We start from the raw sequence: 19,321 nt of genomic DNA on the forward strand, positions 1-19,321 counted from the left end.
AGGGATCTTAGAGGCAATGAATATAAAAGTGTAATGAATGTGAAATTGCGATAAACATGAAGTAGTATAGAGATTATAAGGTTATAATATGTGTATTGTAACATATCGATCAATGCTGTTACAATATGTGTTGTAATACACCGACGGGTGCGATTAAGATACATGTATTGTGATATATTAATTGATATGATAGAATACATGTATGATATACAGATTAGTGTAGAAAATTTATGTCATAAATAAGTACAAAAATGATTGATTTGTTGGATGTGTGCTCTGCTCTGATGATGATTTGTGTGTTTTTGAGTGTTATGGTTAATTGATGTGTGTTAGAAATATGTTAGCCAATATTTTTTGTACTATATAAATTTTATGTCAAATAAAAAGATTTAGTGGGATGAGAGATATTCACCCTTACTAATATTTTCAGGTAATGAAAGTGAAGAGATAAGTTCTAGGATCATAATCTAGTGGTATTTGAAAGAAGACTGCTTTGTAGGAACTAGAACAATTTGAGAAATCATAATATTTTATTCTAATTACATTTCATGTTGACCAAGTTATGTAAATATTTCCTTAATGTCAAATTTTAGAATTTATAATGTTTTGGTGAATTTTGGTTGTAATAAATAATTTGGAGATGTTCTTAATGATATTCTGAACTTATATGTATATAATATGAACCAAATAACTTGTTAGATGTAAATTTAAGTTTATTTATTACTTTAAAGTCTTGAATTTATTCTTTTGAAAGCTTTAAATACTTTAGAAGTGTGTCTTAGGATCAAGAGTTTTTTTCGTCTCATCTCTATTAGAGACTTCTCTATTTTGTATTTACTTTTTGAATAACTATTGATTGATTTATTATTGTTTTTATTTTCTACTATATTATGTATAGCTAAATCCATAACTATAACTATAGGGAATCTTTTGCATGATTCTATAGGATCTTTGTTATTAATGTTAGTTTCATGTTTTCTTTCTTAATTAATGTTTATCCTATTGCGCTATATTTGTGTCCAACATTGACAACTGTTAAATTATCATAATTAATTATATTATAGGCGATCATACTACATATAGTTAATGAATATATAGGGTAAATAAAACGAGACAAAGGATTAGGTGGACCAAATTTAGTTCTTCTCTTTAAATTGTTATTAAATTAACAACTCGTAGGCTCTTTATGTTTTCTCTTCCTTTTACCTTGCATGATTATTGAGAGTAATAACTTAAGAAAAATATTGTTAACATTGCATGAACATTAAGTATTAATAAATTTAGTATGAGTGGTTGATAATCATAAGGAGATCATAATTAGAATTATTTTAAAAGTAAACATAGAGAAGTGTAAAGGTAAAACCATATGCCCTAGGTTCTTCTCGCTTAGTTTATTGTAAGAGGTTGTGATGTTTTAATTTGTTTTAATTACTTTCATATTTGAATCTTTGTTTTATTTAATTTTATACTACTTCCGGTCCTTTTTATAAGAAACAAAAGGCTAAATCTCCAAGACCAAGGAAAGTAATTAAGTCACTTATGTTTTTCATAAATATGAACTTTATTCCAAAAATACCTATGATATTAAATGTTGTAGTTAATAATTTATACAATTAATACTAATAAAAGAAGGGTATGAAAGAAATTTAACAATTAATGCTTTTTAAATCTATCATTTGTTTCTTATAATAAGGATCAAAGAAATGCTCTATTTTGTTTCTTATAAAAAAGACAGGAGAGAGTAGTATTTATGTTCAAACAATTAAATTATGAAATTCTTTATATTTAGAATTAATCTTTATATAATGATATTTCGAGAACTTATTTTAAAATTCTTTTATTAAGTGTATTGTCCAACAAAACACAATTCACAAACATTACACCGACATAATGGTGATAAACTATAAGTCTAGAGTTTGGAAAGACACAAAGAAGTTTCTCAAACCTCTAAGAAAGAAAATTCAAATCCAGGAAAAATTCTTAAACGAAAATATAAAAATTATAAAAAAAAATGCCTAACTCTATTGTATATAGGATATCATGACATCTATTTATAAATTTTAAAATTATATTGGGCACTGAAATGCGTAAAAATCGTTATTCAACATTGTAGTAGTTGATGCCTAGTGTTAGAATATACATAAGCCTTCAATTGCTAGAGCTTTGAATGTTGGAACGCTTAATTTAAACATTAGAACTCCCAAATTGAATTTGGTAAAAAATAAAATGGTTTAATATATTATTTAACTTAAGATTCTTTTTAATAATTTTTTAAAAATTGTTCTGTGTCTTTCTTTTACCTCTTTTTTATTAAATTGAAAGATGTGTTATTTACTCTCTTCTATCGTAAGAAAAAGACTCGTTAATTTAAAAAAATTATAAGAATAAAAACTAACATTTTAATCAATTTTGAGTATTAAAACTTTTTTTTATCCATTTAAACCCACCTAATTAAAATCAAATCTAATTATTATTTTTTATCCATCACACTTAAGATTTAGTCAAATTTCACTGTTCGTACTGAGAATTCAAGTATTTTTCATAAATAAAGATTGATAAATAAAGATTGACAAAGGCACTAAAACTTGGTTAATAAAAAAAATAAAAGAACTAAAATCGCTCATATACCCATGTTAGTTTTGTATACTAAACTAATGAAAAAATGATGAATACTTAAAAATATTGCAGTTTTTGTGTGTCGTTATATTGCATTTTTTATGAATTATCTCTTCCCGCCTACAGAAGGACATTTTTGTTAATGGTCCAACTACTTTGGGCCACACCACAAAAAAGTCCCATTAAGTATTAGAATGCATAATTTTGACCAAAAACAAACTCGCCAAACAAAATCTCTTACCTTACTCTCTGCTTCTCTCTAACCTCTGCAAATTCCAATCCGCGAGTCACTGCATCTGCACTGAACCAACGCCAGTACCCCTTTTACAAGCAAACTCCAAAATCCCATTATTTTTGTCATCCTTTTCAATTCCAACACTTCTTATAGATATAGCATTCGATAAAACCTCTCTTGATGCCCCATTCATTTTAGAATCATAAAATGGAGGCAGTGGCCGAAAACCCCAATAGGACAAAGCCACTGAAGAACCCTAACAAACAACAACCAACCCAAATTCCCAAACCGCACCAACCGAACCAATTCCCCTCCCACTTGGACACCGCGAACGTGTCCTCCACAGCACGAACCCTGTGCGACATCCTAACCCGAACCTCTCCTCAGGACATCGAAGCCGCACTCTCCTCCTCGGGTATCCACCCTTCGGATGAGTGCGTCCATGAGGTCCTGAGGCTCTCTTACAATTACCCATCTTCGGCCCTCAAGTTCTTTCGCTGGGTCGGGCGCGTCAAAAAACAGCACACGCCCCACGCGTGGAACTTGATGGTCGATTTGCTGGGTAAAAACCAGCTTTTCGAGCCCATGTGGGACGCCGTTAGGTCCATGAAACAGGAAGCCACGCTTTCTCTCTCCACTTTCGCTTCCATTTTCCAGAGTTACTGCACCGCCGGAAGGTTTAACGAGGCCGTTATGAGCTTCGACGTCATGGACAGGTACGGCGTTAAGCAGGACGTGGTCGCCGTTAACTCACTCCTCAGCGCAATTTGCAGCGAGGAGAATCAAACCTCCGTTGGTCTCGAATTCTTCGAAAGGATCAAAGCGAAGGTTGCACCCGACGGTGACACCTTCGCGATTTTGCTCGAAGGATGGGAGAAGGAAGGGAATGCGGCGAAGGCGAAGACCACGTTTGGGGAAATGGTAATTCGTGTTGGTTGGAGCAAGGAGAATGTGCCTGCTTATGATGCTTTCTTGATGACTCTCGTACGCGCCGCCCAGATGGATGAGGTTGTTAGGTTCCTTCAGGTTATGAAGGACCATGACTGCATTCCAGGTTTGAAATTCTTTACCAATGCTCTTGATATTTTTGTGAAGCAAAACGACGCCGTTCACGCCATTCCCGTGTGGGAAGCGGTGGTGGGGGGTGGATTAGTGCCTAATTTCATAATGTGCAATGCCATGATTGGGTTGCTTTGCAACAATGGCGAGATTGATCGCGCGTTCAGGCTGCTTGATGAGATGGTTTTGCTTGGTGCGTTTCCTGACTCGTTGACTTACAACATGGTTTTTGAGTGCTTGGTGAAGAACAAAAAGGTCCGTGAGACCGAAAGGTTCTTCACCGAGATGGTCAAGAACGAGTGGCCGCCCACTGGCGCTAACTGTGCTGCGGCCATTGCAATGTTGTTTGATTGTGATGACCCTGAAACTGCCCTTGAGATTTGGAGTTGTGCGGTAGAAAATCATGTCAAGCCACTTGATGGGAGTGCGAATGCGTTGCTCATTGGGCTTTGTAACTTGAGCCGATTCACAGAGGTGAAAAGGTTTGCTGAGGATATGCTCGATAGGAGGATTAAAATATATGAATCTACAATGATCACATTGAAGGATGCCTTCTATAAAGAAGGTAGAAGTGCAAGTGACAGATATGATAGTCTTTGTAGAAGGTGGAAAGATCATGTCAAGTTGTAATATGAAAATATTTGCTTTTCTTTATGTGTTAAATTTTTTGTGTACTCAACCTTAGTTGTCAAAGACAGGCAGGTTTCAAATAGTTTTCCACAAGTATCATCAATTTCCCTTTGTCCTAGCCTTTCCTTTTGGTAGTCTTTTATCCCAGTAGTTTGTTTCTTGTCTGATTCTTTTTCTTCTCCTTGTATTATATGTTTATATTATCATTTTCTAGACTAGTCTCACTGCAACTCGATATGAACTTTGTAGTATATTTGCACATGGGTTTTTTGAGTTATGCATTCACGACAGAATGGTCATAATATAAAACAATTAGTATGACTGCAATGTTTTTTTGTAAATATTTGCATTTGATTGAGTTCATGATTGTGATCCTGGCAACATCTCTGCAATTCTTGGTTCACATTTTGTGGTACAGGCAATTCTTTTTGGCCCTTTTTGTGAAAGTTATGCATCTTAGAACAAATTCACGAATTGAGTTTCCTTGTTCTATAATCCTACATGCAAATTTTATTATCAATGTGTAGGATTGGCAGTTTTTCCAGTCATCTGGGAATTCCTCGTAGGAATTGTCCTATTTGGGGTCTTGAGTTTAGGGATTTTTACCTGTAAGGACAGGGAGGCGGGACAAGAAATCCTTTGAAGCATATTTAGGTACAAGGATGGGGAGCATACCCCTCACCCAACAAAGTCCCTAGATATTTATCCTTAATTTGTATACACATATTAAAAACAAAGTTAAAATTGTGATATTACTCGTAAGATCACACAATTCTATGCTTTGTGGCAGCCTATATGATCTTGATAATGGTCTGGATTGCAATCTAGTGGGATTGGGTAGGATCATCCATATCTGTCACTAGCATGCAATGAGGCACTATTGCAGTGTAGCGGGGCGTTGCAGCTCCCTAACAGGACGCAGAGTGCATAGCATCATGGCTTTGTGTAGTGACTGGAGTGGTGCAAATCGTGGCTGTTGCGGCTGCTATTTGATGCACAACAGAAATGTCAAATTTACCCTTGTTTTCTTAACATTAGAAGGCTTTTAAGGGGGACAATTTGGGATTTTGCTCCTCTTTTATATTGTCAATTTCTGCATGTCATTGTATCATTCAAACTCAACGCTCTTGAACCCTAAGTGTTCCCATTCCCCATCTTAATCACCTTTTTTTGTCAAACAAGCTTCACAGTGGCTGATGTCCTTTTCCAGCCAAGTTCAACAGTGACCCATTTGCATTAGGTACTTTGCTCACTATATCCGGCCAAGTTCTAGTCATCTTCTTCATTTCCAGCAAGACCCACATATTTTCTGCGAGATCATATGTGTTTGGGGTTATTTCTGGTGAGACCATTCTGTTTTATTCTTTTTGTTTCTTTGTTCTGTTTTGAGTTTTGACTTCTGAGAACCCCTCCAAATGATTGACATTTGAAATCTTCAGCATATATATGTGTAGCATAACCTATATATGGTATATTTTTTAAATTTTCAGAATAGCGATTATCCCACTTTTGCTATTCCGCTATAGCATTCTTGGCATTGCCACTTAGCGCTGCTATCCAGGATTGATTGCTATGGGATCATTGCGTTAACATGTTATATATATATATATACATACATATATATATATATGTGTGTGTGTGTGTGTATATATATATATATATATATATATATATTTGAATTTTGTAGAATTTTGCAAGCCGGGTTGTGGTTGTGTTTTATGATCTTAACTACACTTATTCATCTGTAATAAAATGTCAATTTTGACTACCTTGATTAATAAATAAATGTATATTTAGTCTTTTCCTTTATACAGTATGATATTTTAATATATTATTTTTTTATAATTTAAAATTTAGTAAAACAACAAATTTATTAAATACCTTTATTTCTTATCATTTGATAAGGTGTGATAACTTATTATTATAACTTTTTTCAATGTTGAGAATTCATTGAGAATGGGGGAATAGGGATTGGGGAAAAATCACCTTGAGAAAAAATGGGTACTTGGATGGGGGAACATTGGGGATGAGTAGCAGGGAGTTGTTCCTTGCCTTTGTCCTGCACAAGTGTCATCCCTATCTTTGTGAGCTAAGCATGTGCTTCACACTATTGTCTATCATCTTGTCATTGGTTGGTTGCCGTGGTATGATTGATCACAATGAAGATCCAAATTGAAGAGTTAAAGGGTTAAATGTTAAGGCTCCTTTAGTAGTTTACATGCCACTGGGATGGTTTTGCTTTAATTTCTTTTTCTTTTTTTGTCCAGTTTCATACACTTAGGTTGACATTTCAAATATTTTATGAATGGAGGGATATGCCTTGCTCTCACATTCCTTTTAAAATCCATTCATCATTAATGGTTTTTGTGCCAGTCCTATGGAAGATGATTGTGGGTATGTTCATTTGTAGCACTTACTGCTCCTCCCACATCCCTCTTTTGCTTAGAACTTAGGCACTCCTGCATAAAAAATCATGGACTTCTGCATCTCATTTCTTTCTCTAGGCATGGCCTGATAAACAAAGAACCCTGGAAACCACTGTTTCTTCCCTTTCATCACAAAGTTTTTGCTTTCTCTACTGGTGTGTGAGAAATGAGATTGCATTCTAGGTGAATACAACAACAACCAAGGCTGTTTCTACAAGGTGGGGTTGGTTACATGAATCAAACAGCACCATAATCTATAGACAGACTATTGACATTTAAATCCTTCTTAATGGTTTTGTCAATAGGCTTTCTCAGTCCTCCTCTGTAACTAATAGATATTTTCTTTTATTTATGTTTTAAAATTTTTCAATCTCATCCATTGGTGGCTGACAGGCAGATTTTTCTTGTTCTTCCTGACTGTCTCAGCTGTGCCTTTTAAACAGTGTTTTGAGTTTCATTATATTTACTTCACAGTAGCCTTTCCTTTTGATGATATTTTGTCCATGTCTTTCCTTGTGATAACATTATGATATTAAAAGTTTAAAATTTGAGGCTGATCACACTGTGCTACTTGAGTAAGTAGTACATGAATTTTAGTTGACTTGCATGCTGTTTTTCTGAGCTAAGTATTCTTGATAGGATGATCATTCTAGAAAGTGATTAGTATGAATGCAAAATTTCCTGTATATATTTACATTAATTTTGGGTATCAGTTTATGATTGTCATTCCTGCAATTTCTCTCCAATTTTATGTTCATATTTTGTGCTATAAGCAGTTCTTTTGGGGCCTTTTATGAATGTTATGCATGCATGCTTGCTTTGAACAAAGCTGCAAATTGAGTTCCGTGTTCCAGGTTCCTACATTAGACGTTTTATTATTTATGTTGACGTTAATGCATGCTAATGCTCTATAATATTTTATTCTTCTAATGTTGATGTCATTGCCCTGGTGGTGTAAGTGGAGCCATGGTTTGATGGACCACAGCTAAGACTCAAACTGGAGAGTTAAGTGATAAAGCTCTCTTAGTGGTAGTGTACCTGCCAGTGGGGAGGGGGGGGGGGTAAGATTTTGTTTTGCTATTTGTTTTTGGTCGTTTGGTGCACATAAATTGACATTTCAAATGCATTATGAATGTTGTAAGTGGGTCATGGTTTGTTTGTGTAAATGCCACTGGAAGGTTTTTTTTTTTTTTTGGGTCTCTTTTGCAGCAGATTGACAGTTCTGGAAAGAGACACATTGCTGAAACATTATTTTTATAACATGTGCATTATTTAAGGTTTTCATGAAGTCATCTGGAAGTTGAGTTGTGGTATGTCCATTTGCAGCACACTCTGCTTTCCCACCCCCAGCCCCCGGCTCTTTCTCTTAGAACTTACGCACTTCTGAATTCAAAATTATGGATTATTCTCTCTCACTCTTTCTCTGCAGACTGTTTCTCAATTCTTACCATAGTCGTCGCGGCTTGATCAACAGGGAACCTGGCAAAGTTCTGTTGGTTCCTTTCCATTAAAAGTTCTTTCATTTTATGCTAGTGTTTGAGGAATGGAATTTTATTCTAGGTGAATGAGGAGACAAATTGTATAAATAGTATATGCTTTGAGAAAATTACAAATTGTTGAAGCATAACTCAAGCAAGCATCATTTCTGTTATTTTGCAGTATAACTTTTTATCATCATAAAAATAGAGTACAACTTAAAAATGATATTTGAATCCATTATAAATATCGTGTTTTAACTTCCTAAAACACTTCTTCAATATAGAGAATTGGTTAAAATTTGAATTGATATATCTAATAAATCTTCATCTTATCAACTATAAGATTGTGAATTTGATGAATATATACTATTGGTTGTCAATATATTAGTAGTATATCATTAGTTATTGCATGTGGTTTTCCTTATTTTGAAACATAATATGTACTTTGAGGACCATTTGTTATGTCTTTGAATCATTGTTTAGTTTGTCCTTTAAATATTTGTTAAAAAACTTGTAGCATTGAAAATTCTTCATATTTACAACGTTGAGTATAACACCTGCTCAACAATGCAGGAGGCTAAGATGTCTTTGTGGCTTTACAGATGTTCATGTCAATGTTTATATTTTGAGTGAGGTTATATATATCAATTTTCTCTCATGAACAAATACATCCTCCCTTAGTTATGTATCACCTGGCACTGCATACTAATTTGATTTTCTGTTGTCTTGTGATCCACATTGATGGATGTGTTAATGGTTGTACTGGACTGTTGGCAGTGGAAGTTGCATTTGTCTTATATTTTTTCATTTGGACACGTGGAAAGAAGGCAGTGATTTATAATTTTTTGTTTACAAAGAACAAGGGTGGTTGTAGGGGGAAAAGATGAGATTTGGAAACACATCAAAGGGTCAGAGAATTAGAGCAGACAAAGCAAGTTCAATAGCCCCAAACCCCTATCCAAGGAAACGGGGAATTTGTTGAAAGATTGTAACGGGGAAGCAATGAAAACACCTTAAGAATTGATAGATAAGAGTAGTGTTGCTTCGGATTGACAGGCCAAAGCAACAGCCCTCCGTGTCCTTTTCTAATTCATTTTTGTTTAACTTGCTTCCATGATCCTTAAATTCCTTTAGTTATCTAATAGATTGCACTGCAAAGGTGAAGCACCTGCACTGTCATCCGAAACAATTGACCATTGACCAACCACTTGAGATGGCTAACCGAAGGTGTAAGTAACAAAAGTCTTAATTATGTTTTGCCAAAGTTTTCCTATTTGGTTTGTATTGTAAATATTAAGAAATGTAATATTCTTTAAGAGAAATTTACAAAGCACGCAAATGCGTTATTCTAATTTAATTTTATAATTATTACATTAAATTTGTTTTACTTTATTTTATTTAGTTCCCAGTATCAGTTTTACACCTTAGGAATGTATTTTGATTATACCATTTTATGATTCCGTCATTCATATATACTGTAGAAATACATTTTCTAGGGCCTTTGTTAATTCAGTTTTTAAGCTTTAAAAAAAAAAAAGATTGCATTTTATCTTAGAGGACATCTAGAAGGGCTTACAGAGAATTTATAAAAATATCTTATCACTAAAGCTCTTTTCACTTTATTCTAATAAGTTTTTTTGATCAAATTCATGCCATAAAGACTTCATATGAAAAGAGTGCCTTAGTCAATTAGGTTTCTAATAATAATCTGTTCAAATGGATTTATTTCCAGCTTACAGGGTTGTCCCTTGGCATTGTTTTTATTTTATTTAATAGTATTGTTTTTTCATTACTGTACTTCTGTGTCTACAATAACAGCTTTTAAATGTTTTCAATCCCCAATTTTTTATGAAATTTTATTCTTAATTCTCTAAACTTTTGCATGGCAGAGTCAGAATAAAGTTTAGGTCTCATTGCAGCTTTTTCTGAATGATCTAGATTGTGCTCACATAGTATGTGCAACTATCCTTTTTTGTTGTACAGAACATGTAATTAAAATATTTCCACTCATATGATGCCTGGCAAACTGTGATTGCTCTGAATGCCTTTCAAATGTTGGACGGTAATACAATAGGTTTGAGGTTTTGCAACTGGCACATCTGAAGCAGAAACTTTTTGTTTTTCGGTTTTCATAATTAGCATTCTAAGATTTATATAAATTTAATGTATGAAGTATATTACAAGAGTATATAATATACTAGTCATGGGTTAGCATCGTCAAACAAAATGTCGGGAAATTTAATGTATGAAGTATATTACAAGAGTATAAGAAGTATATTACAAGAGTATATAAGGTTGCTTGTTTAATCTTGTTTTACCAACTGTTAACAGCGTGGAAATTCAAACCCAACCGAATTTATATTTGTTATTAAAAAAAGTAGACAGAATTCATACAACGTACAGCTTATATCGTTGGCGTTTGATTGATTACCCATTTCCTAGCTTGGAATATTTAACCACCTGCTTGCATTTCTTGTTCATCGGCTAAGTATTATTTATTTATTTTTGTTCTGGGCAGGGGGTTATATTATGGTCTTTTGTTCGTATATAATTAAACTTTGTAATAATTCAACTATTCGTCATGGACAATATTATGTACTATGAAATTGTTGATTGTTCTCAAGTCATCGCTGTCATGTAAATGTACAACTCGGTGTGGATTGTGATTGTGCTTAATCATTTTATTGAATTTGTATTTTAAATTTATAAAATGCAAACGATTACAAACATCATTATTAAGTGGTGAAATTTTTACTTAGGAAAATGATATAATACAGAAACTCTTCTAGTAAAAGCTGTAATGAGTTTAGTGTATGAGCATAATACAATTTTAAACAAAAAGTCAGCTCAATAGTATATTTTATGAAATTATAACTGATAAGATGCATATAGGATTGATTGAGATTCACAAGTATCAAATTGATGCAAGTTCGGACCTGCATAGACGGGACAAATTTGCCATGACACAGTATAAAGGAAGGGAGTAGGATTTAGCAATGCAAGTTTCGTATTTTACCTTTTAAAATAACATAACGGCTAAGATTCGCAGTTGTTGAGAAGCTTAGTCCATATAAGAAAATATATATGCACTAGACTAGATCTAATGCTTAAAAGTGAGGAAAGGAAGATACCAAACCTTCAAGCCAAATAGAATCAAAGAATTCAAATTTAATTCCCTCACTGCATAAGCTTCTCAAGGCCAAACCTTTACACCTTCCCACAACAAAAAATTGACAGAGAATCAAGAAGCATGTTTTAGTCTCTGGTTCATGCGGTTTCTCTATGGCCACCACTATGCCTAAATTGAAGAGAAAATTTGCATTGGGTACACATGGCGGCACCCGCCCATTAGTGTGGCTAGTAGCCATTATATGCACCATCTTAGCCGTAGCCGTGATTGTTGCTGGCATTGTAGTGTTCATTGGTTACATAGTGATCCACCCAAGGATGCCCATCATCAGTGTCACTAATGCTCATCTTGACTTTCTGAAAAATGATTATGCTGGTCTTTTCCAAATCCAACTCAACATTGTTGTGACTGCAAAGAATGGGAATGCCAAGGCTCATGCAACCTTTTCTAAAATTACCTTCAACCTTAGCTACCAAGGCCAAGACTTAGCCGTGTTGGTTGCAGACCCATTTGAGGTGCCCAAAAACAGTTCGAAGGACCTCAACTATTTTATTCAATCATCTTCTATACCATTAAATCCAGATCAAATGGAGGAAGTGGATGATGCATGGAAACGAAATGAGATTGAGTTTAATTTCAAAGGAGGTGCGAGGACTCAGTGGAGGGTAGGGCCTTTGGGCTCTGTTAAGTTCTTGTGTCGTCTGAATTGTGACCTCAAGTTCCGCCCCTTGAATGGGACTTACATACCCTCGAGGTGCACCTCCAAATCAAAATGATTCTTTCTTCCATTTTGGCAAGGTCTTGCACATATTTTCACCTCCTTTTCTTCCCTATGTGTAGTTCCCTGTTTAATTTTCCTGTTTGTTTCACTTTCTAAATATAGATTTTCAGGTAATAAAACTCTATTTTTAGAGTCTCTGCTTTTGCAAGAGATATTTTAACCGTACATCATAACTCAGCAATCAGCATACATCTATCCCCAATGTAGTATTCTTTCAGGAAACTTATAACATTAATGGTAGTTGACAGAATTAATGCTGTGTGTATAGACCATTTTAGTCAAATTTACTTTTTCTTCCTGCGAAGTGCAAATCCTTGTTCTTCCATTAATGATTTTATTTACTGCCATTTTGTAGCTACCAACAACGTGAAAGAGGAAATATTCAAAGAAAGCACTTTTATTTTTTATTTTTTTTTATGGTTCTTCCTTTGCAAGGAACGAGAACATTGTTGATTTAATTCTTCCTTATGTTTTGGCTGGCAATTATTCATTTCATCCACAGCTACGCAAACCAAGAAATAAATATTATATGGAAGTTCAAATTATCACTGACATAGGGATTGATCCCCGGAAGAGACTGAAAAAGGCCAGACATTCCTAAAACATGAAAAGGTGCTAACTATTTTACCATTTTGGCACCTTTCTGATGAAGCTTTTCCTCGAGCCTTGTATGTTTTTAGCATTTGGCACTCTTAGTTGTTAAGATTTCATATGTGTGCTTCTATGGTAACCCCTTTTTATTTTTATATAAAACATGTTGATTTATAAATACTCTAGCAGCATCAACATTTATTTGACAGTTTTTATCTTTCTTTTTTGATCACATTACTTCTCTTTTTAATTTCTTTCTCTCAAGTCGTTGACAGCCTAATAGATGTCTACAAAGTATTTTCTTTTTATATAATATAATTTGCGTGTAACTCACTGTCTATGTTGTCGTAAGGGTCATACATCCCAAGAAAGCTTTTACTGCCCTCGGAGAAGGTCTAATTACTAGTGCGGTGCGTCACGGCGAAAAAGCAATAAAAAGAGTAATTTTTCAGTTGTGGTTCATATGCTTAATATCAATAAAATAGTGTGTTGTCTTATGCTAGTTCTAATGTCCTTCGGCTCCTATTGAGAATAAAGAGTAATTTCTCTCAAGGCAAAGCAGTAATGCAAATGCATTCGTTTAATATGTTTAAATAAGTTCATATGAAGATGAAATTGATGAAAATTTATATTTGAAAAAAATTTAAAAAGAAAAGCAGAACAATGAGGAGAAAATAAGAGAAACCGTGAAATTAGAGCGTTATTTCCAGGCAAAGATTCTCATATCCAATGTAATATATGATTATCATGCATGGCATGATTTTGAAAGTTGGAAAATGCAAAGCAACTCTTATTTATCATCCAATATATGTTTTAGATTATATCGAGTTATCTAAATCCAATTTCCAGGAGTGAGAGGCATGTTAAAATATGGATTACACCCACCGCATTGTATGATCATACTATTATTTATCATCAATCAACGATGAGTAATTATATAGAGAAGCTTCTTTTGTCTGTTAAAGCGTACCAGTAATCCATGCTTTTCCAACCTTCTCTTTGGTTTTATTTGGCTGGGGGAATCAAGACCCAAGCCACTTGTTCAAATTCACTTTAAATTTTGACTAAATATTTAAATTTAAAATTAGTTTTAAAGTTAAAATATGGATTTCAAATCAATTTTGACAAATATAAATTTAAATTTAAAATAGGTTTCAAATTAAAATTCTATATTTAAAATTAGTTATGAGCCAATTTTAATTTTAAATTTAGTTTATTTTAATCAAAAACTATATTTAAATCTGGTTTTAAATTTTAATTTAAAAAAATAGATTAATTTAGGATTCAATCTAGTTTATAAATAAATTTAAATTAGTTTAACATCAATCATATTCATGCTCACCTGGGAAGGAAGGAAAAATTAAAGTTGATATAAAGAATTACTAACATTCCTTCTTAATCAACAAAATTGATTTTGCTAGACGACCTCTCTTGTCAACTTTTATATTATAAATAAGAATGTATTATTTAAAAGTAAAACATTCACAGAGCTGCTCAGTTTGTCCAAAAATTGTTACTTAACTTTCTCTTATTAACTAAACTTTTAAAATTTTCATAGATACTTATTTTTATATTTATAAAATTATAAAATTTTATTTTATAATTATTAAATTATATAATTCATTCTAAAATGAAATATTGTGTATTGCATGTATTTAAAAACAAAACTAAAATCAAAGTAAAAAAGTATTAAAAAAAAAAGGACTATGTGTCATTGACGAAACAAACAAGCAACTCTTTCCCTCAACGCTTCTCGTGCCTCCATCACTACATCTAATGCTCGTTTGTGGTCATCATTTATTTATTTATTTTAAACTTATTTAGTCCCTTCTTTAAGTTGACTTTTAGATGTTGAATGTTAATTTTAGGTAGAAAAAAATAAAAGAGAAAGAGAATGTTTATTTGAATTTTTTATAAAAAAATTTAAATGTAAGAACTTTTATATATTTCTTAAAACTCTAAAAAAATTTATACATTTAAATTATTCTTAACTGAAAAGATTTTTCTATAGTAACTCTTATTCTCCATCCATCCTCTACTCCTTTCTTATCGTCCAAATCAACAACTTCTCTCCCTTTCAAACAAAACTCCAATTTCAATTAACTTCCACCTTACCATTTGTGGCATTTAATTACTATAGAAGAGCACACAAAAATGTAAAAATGGAGATGAATTGTGTTTCTTGAAGTTCTAAATTTTTTTGAAAACTTACAAATACAAAGTCATATGGTATATAAAACCAGTCATCTAATATTTCAAATTAAGGCTAAGAAGAGGTTGATTTTAGTCAACTTCATATTCAAAAATCTAAACCTAAAATAATTTCATGCTATAATCTGATGAGTTGTTTCTATGAACTTCGTCAGGTTAAGTAGAACTCGGTTAAAATGAGTTGTTGGACGAGTGAGTTGAAGCAAGTAAAACTTAGTGTATCATGCATGTATAAAATATGTAATGATGCTAGTTGAGTAGCTATGCTAATACTTTATTTTGATTGCTAGGTAGGCAATGTAAAACAAAGACTTCACATGTAAATATATGGAGAATACTTGGTCAATTTGGCTTCTCATGGATGAAAATTTAAAAAAAAAAAAAACAGCTGATCAAATTGAAATTTTTTATTTGCTCAAGTTTGAATGGGTCCCAAATTTTTGAGAATCCTTATTTTAAGAAAGAAATAAAAACTTTAAATGTTATCTTAAAATATTTATGATTTGCACAAGAAAATTTTGACTCAAACTGAAAAGATACTACAGAAACTTTGTAATTACTAACAAGTAAAAATTATTTGCAATTGTAAAAATAATTGATATTGATAAATTTCAAAGGACTAACTGATGGCTAATTTTGTCATGAAAGAAAATTAGTTTGTAATTTTTTATTTTCTTATAACAAGATTAATTATAAAGTGAATGAAAGGATACGAGAATTAGAGATGAAAAATTAAGGGTCTATTTTATTCTATTCTCATTTTATTAATTGTTTTGAAATTATTTTGTAAAATAGCTTTTTGAAAAAAAAACATAAAGACTTGTTTGTTAACATTGTTTTAAAAACAATATTAAAAGCTTCAAACAAAAAAAATTAAAATAAAAAAAGTTGGCTTGTAAACAACAAGACTAAGGTTTTTCATTTCTCAAACTCTTAGTCATAGAACCTTAGCTCTTTTTCTCTCTTCTCCTATCTTCGATTTCATTCCTAACTAAGTGCTTTGCTAGGGTTTTTCATCTTAGAGACTCTTAGTCATGGAACCCTAAGCAGGTATTCTCTGAGATCATTGCATGTTGTTGTCTCTTTGATGTATAATGGCTATTGCTTTGATTCTATGTATGTATGCTTAATGCCTTTATTCTCAATCTAATCAATGATGTTTTCTGAGATTTTCATTCACCTGCCTATTTTGCCCCTTCTTTCTTTATTGTTTGTTTAATGATAGTTTCTGAGAACTTAATCTCTCTTTGATTGATGATGTTTTCTAAGATCTTGTCATGTCTTAATACCTGCTTTTCTCTCCCTAATCAATGATGGCTGCAGCTTAATATTTTTATGTGTGTTATGTATGCTGCAAGTTCTTAATATATTTGTAATCAATGATATTTTATGAAATTTCTACCTGCCTATCCTACCTTCTCTTTCCCTCTTCCTCTCGTTGTTAGTTAATTGATGGCTTCTAAGATAGTTATTGTGAGCTAACAACATACCTAAGATCAGTGATGAGTTATGAATACATAAGAATTTTTTAATAATTGATAAAACTTTAAGTAATGTTAGTCAACACCTAAATATAACTAGTAGTTGTTTTCCTAAGCTTCTTCCATTGAAACAAAATAGCGGAGTCTGGTCAGCACATGCCTCTTGAAACCAACAGCTAATAAACTAATTGGGTGTTTCCACTAGTTCTACATCAACCTGGTAAATCATGGTGAAAATCCAATAAATGCAAGTGCTCCTATGAACAAGAGGAGAGCAAATGTAAGTGTTTATCTTCCAAATGCTCTAGCGAGAAGAGGAGAGCAAATGCAATTGCTCCCAAATTGACTTCAGATGTTTGGGGTCATTTCACCAAACTACCTCTAGCAAATGATGATGACATTCCCCAAGCTACATGCAACTATTGTAAAAAAAAAAATCTTCTATTGTCACTCTAAAATTCATGAAACATCTAGCTTGGAAAGTTACCTTCATACTTGTCGTAAATACACACATGTCCTTATTAGTGATCCAAATCAAACCGTTCTGACTTTTGAGTCTAATAGTAATGTGTTAGGTGTGGCCAGCCTAAGATTCAATTTAGAAGCTTGAAGAAAAGCTATTGCCAAGTTTATGATTTTAGATGAACAACTTTTTAGAATAGTCGAGGGTGAGGAATTTAGGTTACTTGTCAATCAACTTTAGCCTCAATTCACTCTTCCATCTCGCTAAACACTCACTAGGGACTGTTATCAGCTATTTTTGGATAAAAAAAATTAGACTTAAGGATTTTTTTTATGTTTGATTGCATTAGAGTCGCACTGACTAGTAATTGTTGGACTTCAATTCAAAATTTAAATTACTTAACATTGACGACTCATTTTATTGATAAGGAGTGAAACTACTATAAAAAAAAATCATTAGCTTTTCAGGTGTTCTCAATCTTAGCGGTGAGACCATAGGAATACATGTTAAAGAAATTTTGAGAGAATGGGGACTTAGAAATGTCTTCATTATTGCTGTTGACAATGTATCTTCTGATGATGTGACTGTCAACTATTTGAAGAATAGGTTAAAGCTCTTCAATGGACTAGTCTTAGGTGGGAAAATTTTTCACATAAAGTGTTGTGTACATATTTTATATTTAGTGATGAATGATGATTTAAAGGATATGCATGTCTCAATATCTACTATCAGAACTATTAGATATATGCAGTTATCTCCTCAAAGGCTAACCAAATTCAAGGAGTGTGTTCATCTTTTAAAAATTCCTTGTAGGAAGCTAGTATGTCTTGATATTTCCACTCATTGGAACTCAACATACGTCATGCTAGAAGCTGCTAAAAAGTTTCAAGTTGTGTTTGAGAAGTTAGATTTTGAAGATAGTTGTTTCAGACCCTTCTTTACAAGTGTAGCTCCTCTATGTAGTAGTGATTGGGAGAATGTAATGGTTTTTGTTAAGTTTCTAAAAATCTTTTATGATGCAACAAAGATCCTTTGTACTTCCACCTATGTTACTATTCATACTATCTTCCACCAACTTTCTAAAATTCTCATTGAGTTGAATCATTTGCAATGAATCTGAACACAATTCTTGCCAAAATGGGGTTGGAGATGACAAAAAAGTATGAGAAGTATTGGGGTCAAGTGGAACATATTAACTAGCTACTTTATTTTGGAGTAATTCTTGATTTTAGATACAAGTTAACTATATGTTGATATCAAACATATGTTATCCTCCATGAGTGACAACATAAGGCCACACAATCTTCTCAAGTTTCTTCACAAAAGAATTCAACTCAAACCTCTACTTCTTAAGTTGCAGCTTATTCTATAAGGGCTGATGTTTACTAATAAAATTTAAGAGAGAAAAGTTCAATTGATGAAAAAAATGAACTTGAGAGGTATCTTGCTAAATCATGCTTAAGTTTTAATGATAAATTTGATCTTCTGTTATGACGGAAACAGAAAAGATCACGTTTTTCAATAATGTCCACTTTGGCAAGAGATGTACTTGTTGTTCTAATTTCAACTGTTACATTCGAAAGTGCATTCATCACTGGAGGTAGGGTGCTAGATAGTTTTAAAAGCTCCTTATCTCCACAAATAACTGAAGCGCTAATTTGTATCCAAAATTGGTTAAAAACCCTCTTTTTTAATTTAAGAAAAATGACATCAATGAGGACTTTGAAATTTCAGAGGCTGTTATAGCAAGTAATTTATTATTGTTATTTTTGGTAATTTAATATTTATTTTGGTTGATCTCATGCATTTAAGACTTGTCAATTGTTGGAGGAGTTACACTTGTGGCTAGAGGGATTAGACCTGTGTGAATACCCAATTTTATTCGGGTCTTTTTCAAAAATAAATTTTAAAATTTATAATTTATAGTAATTTGATTTTGTAGGTTAAAAAAAACTAATTTGAAATTCAAATTCAAAATTTCAATTTTTAAATTTAAAATCAGATTTAGAAATGGTCAAAATAGTTTATAGATTTTTAGGAGAATGAATGAGAAAAAAAAAACTGATTACTAGTCATTAGAAAATAAGGGAGCCTTTATTAAAATAAATAAATAATTGAGATCTAAGATTTTAGAAAATGCCTATAAATAAGAAGCTTAGGTCTTCAAAGAAAAGAGATACTTTTTTAAAAAGGGTGAAATGAAAAAAAAACTAAAAAAAA

The 19,321-nt window shown here is 32.5% G+C and overlaps 2 protein-coding genes across 2 annotated transcripts; both read left to right on the forward strand.

Annotated features, from left to right (window-relative positions):
- The first annotated feature begins 2,861 nt into the window (after positions 1-2,861).
- Positions 2,862-4,932, forward strand: LOC113858775 (pentatricopeptide repeat-containing protein At1g77360, mitochondrial-like). The gene has a single exon (XM_027491528.1). The coding sequence runs from the start codon at positions 3,059-3,061 to the stop codon at positions 4,538-4,540; it is 1,482 nt and encodes a 493-aa protein (XP_027347329.1). The 5' UTR covers positions 2,862-3,058; the 3' UTR covers positions 4,541-4,932.
- Positions 4,933-8,040: 3,108 nt separating this feature from the next.
- On the forward strand, positions 8,041-12,350 carry LOC113859422 (NDR1/HIN1-like protein 12). Its single transcript, XM_027492202.1, has one exon. The coding sequence runs from the start codon at positions 11,727-11,729 to the stop codon at positions 12,348-12,350; it is 624 nt and encodes a 207-aa protein (XP_027348003.1). The 5' UTR covers positions 8,041-11,726.
- The last annotated feature ends 6,971 nt before the right edge of the window (positions 12,351-19,321 follow it).

This window comes from Abrus precatorius, unplaced genomic scaffold, assembly GCF_003935025.1.
Source record: "Abrus precatorius isolate BTA unplaced genomic scaffold, Abrus_2018 Scaffold2, whole genome shotgun sequence".
Classification (NCBI taxonomy): Eukaryota; Viridiplantae; Streptophyta; class Magnoliopsida; order Fabales; family Fabaceae; genus Abrus; species Abrus precatorius.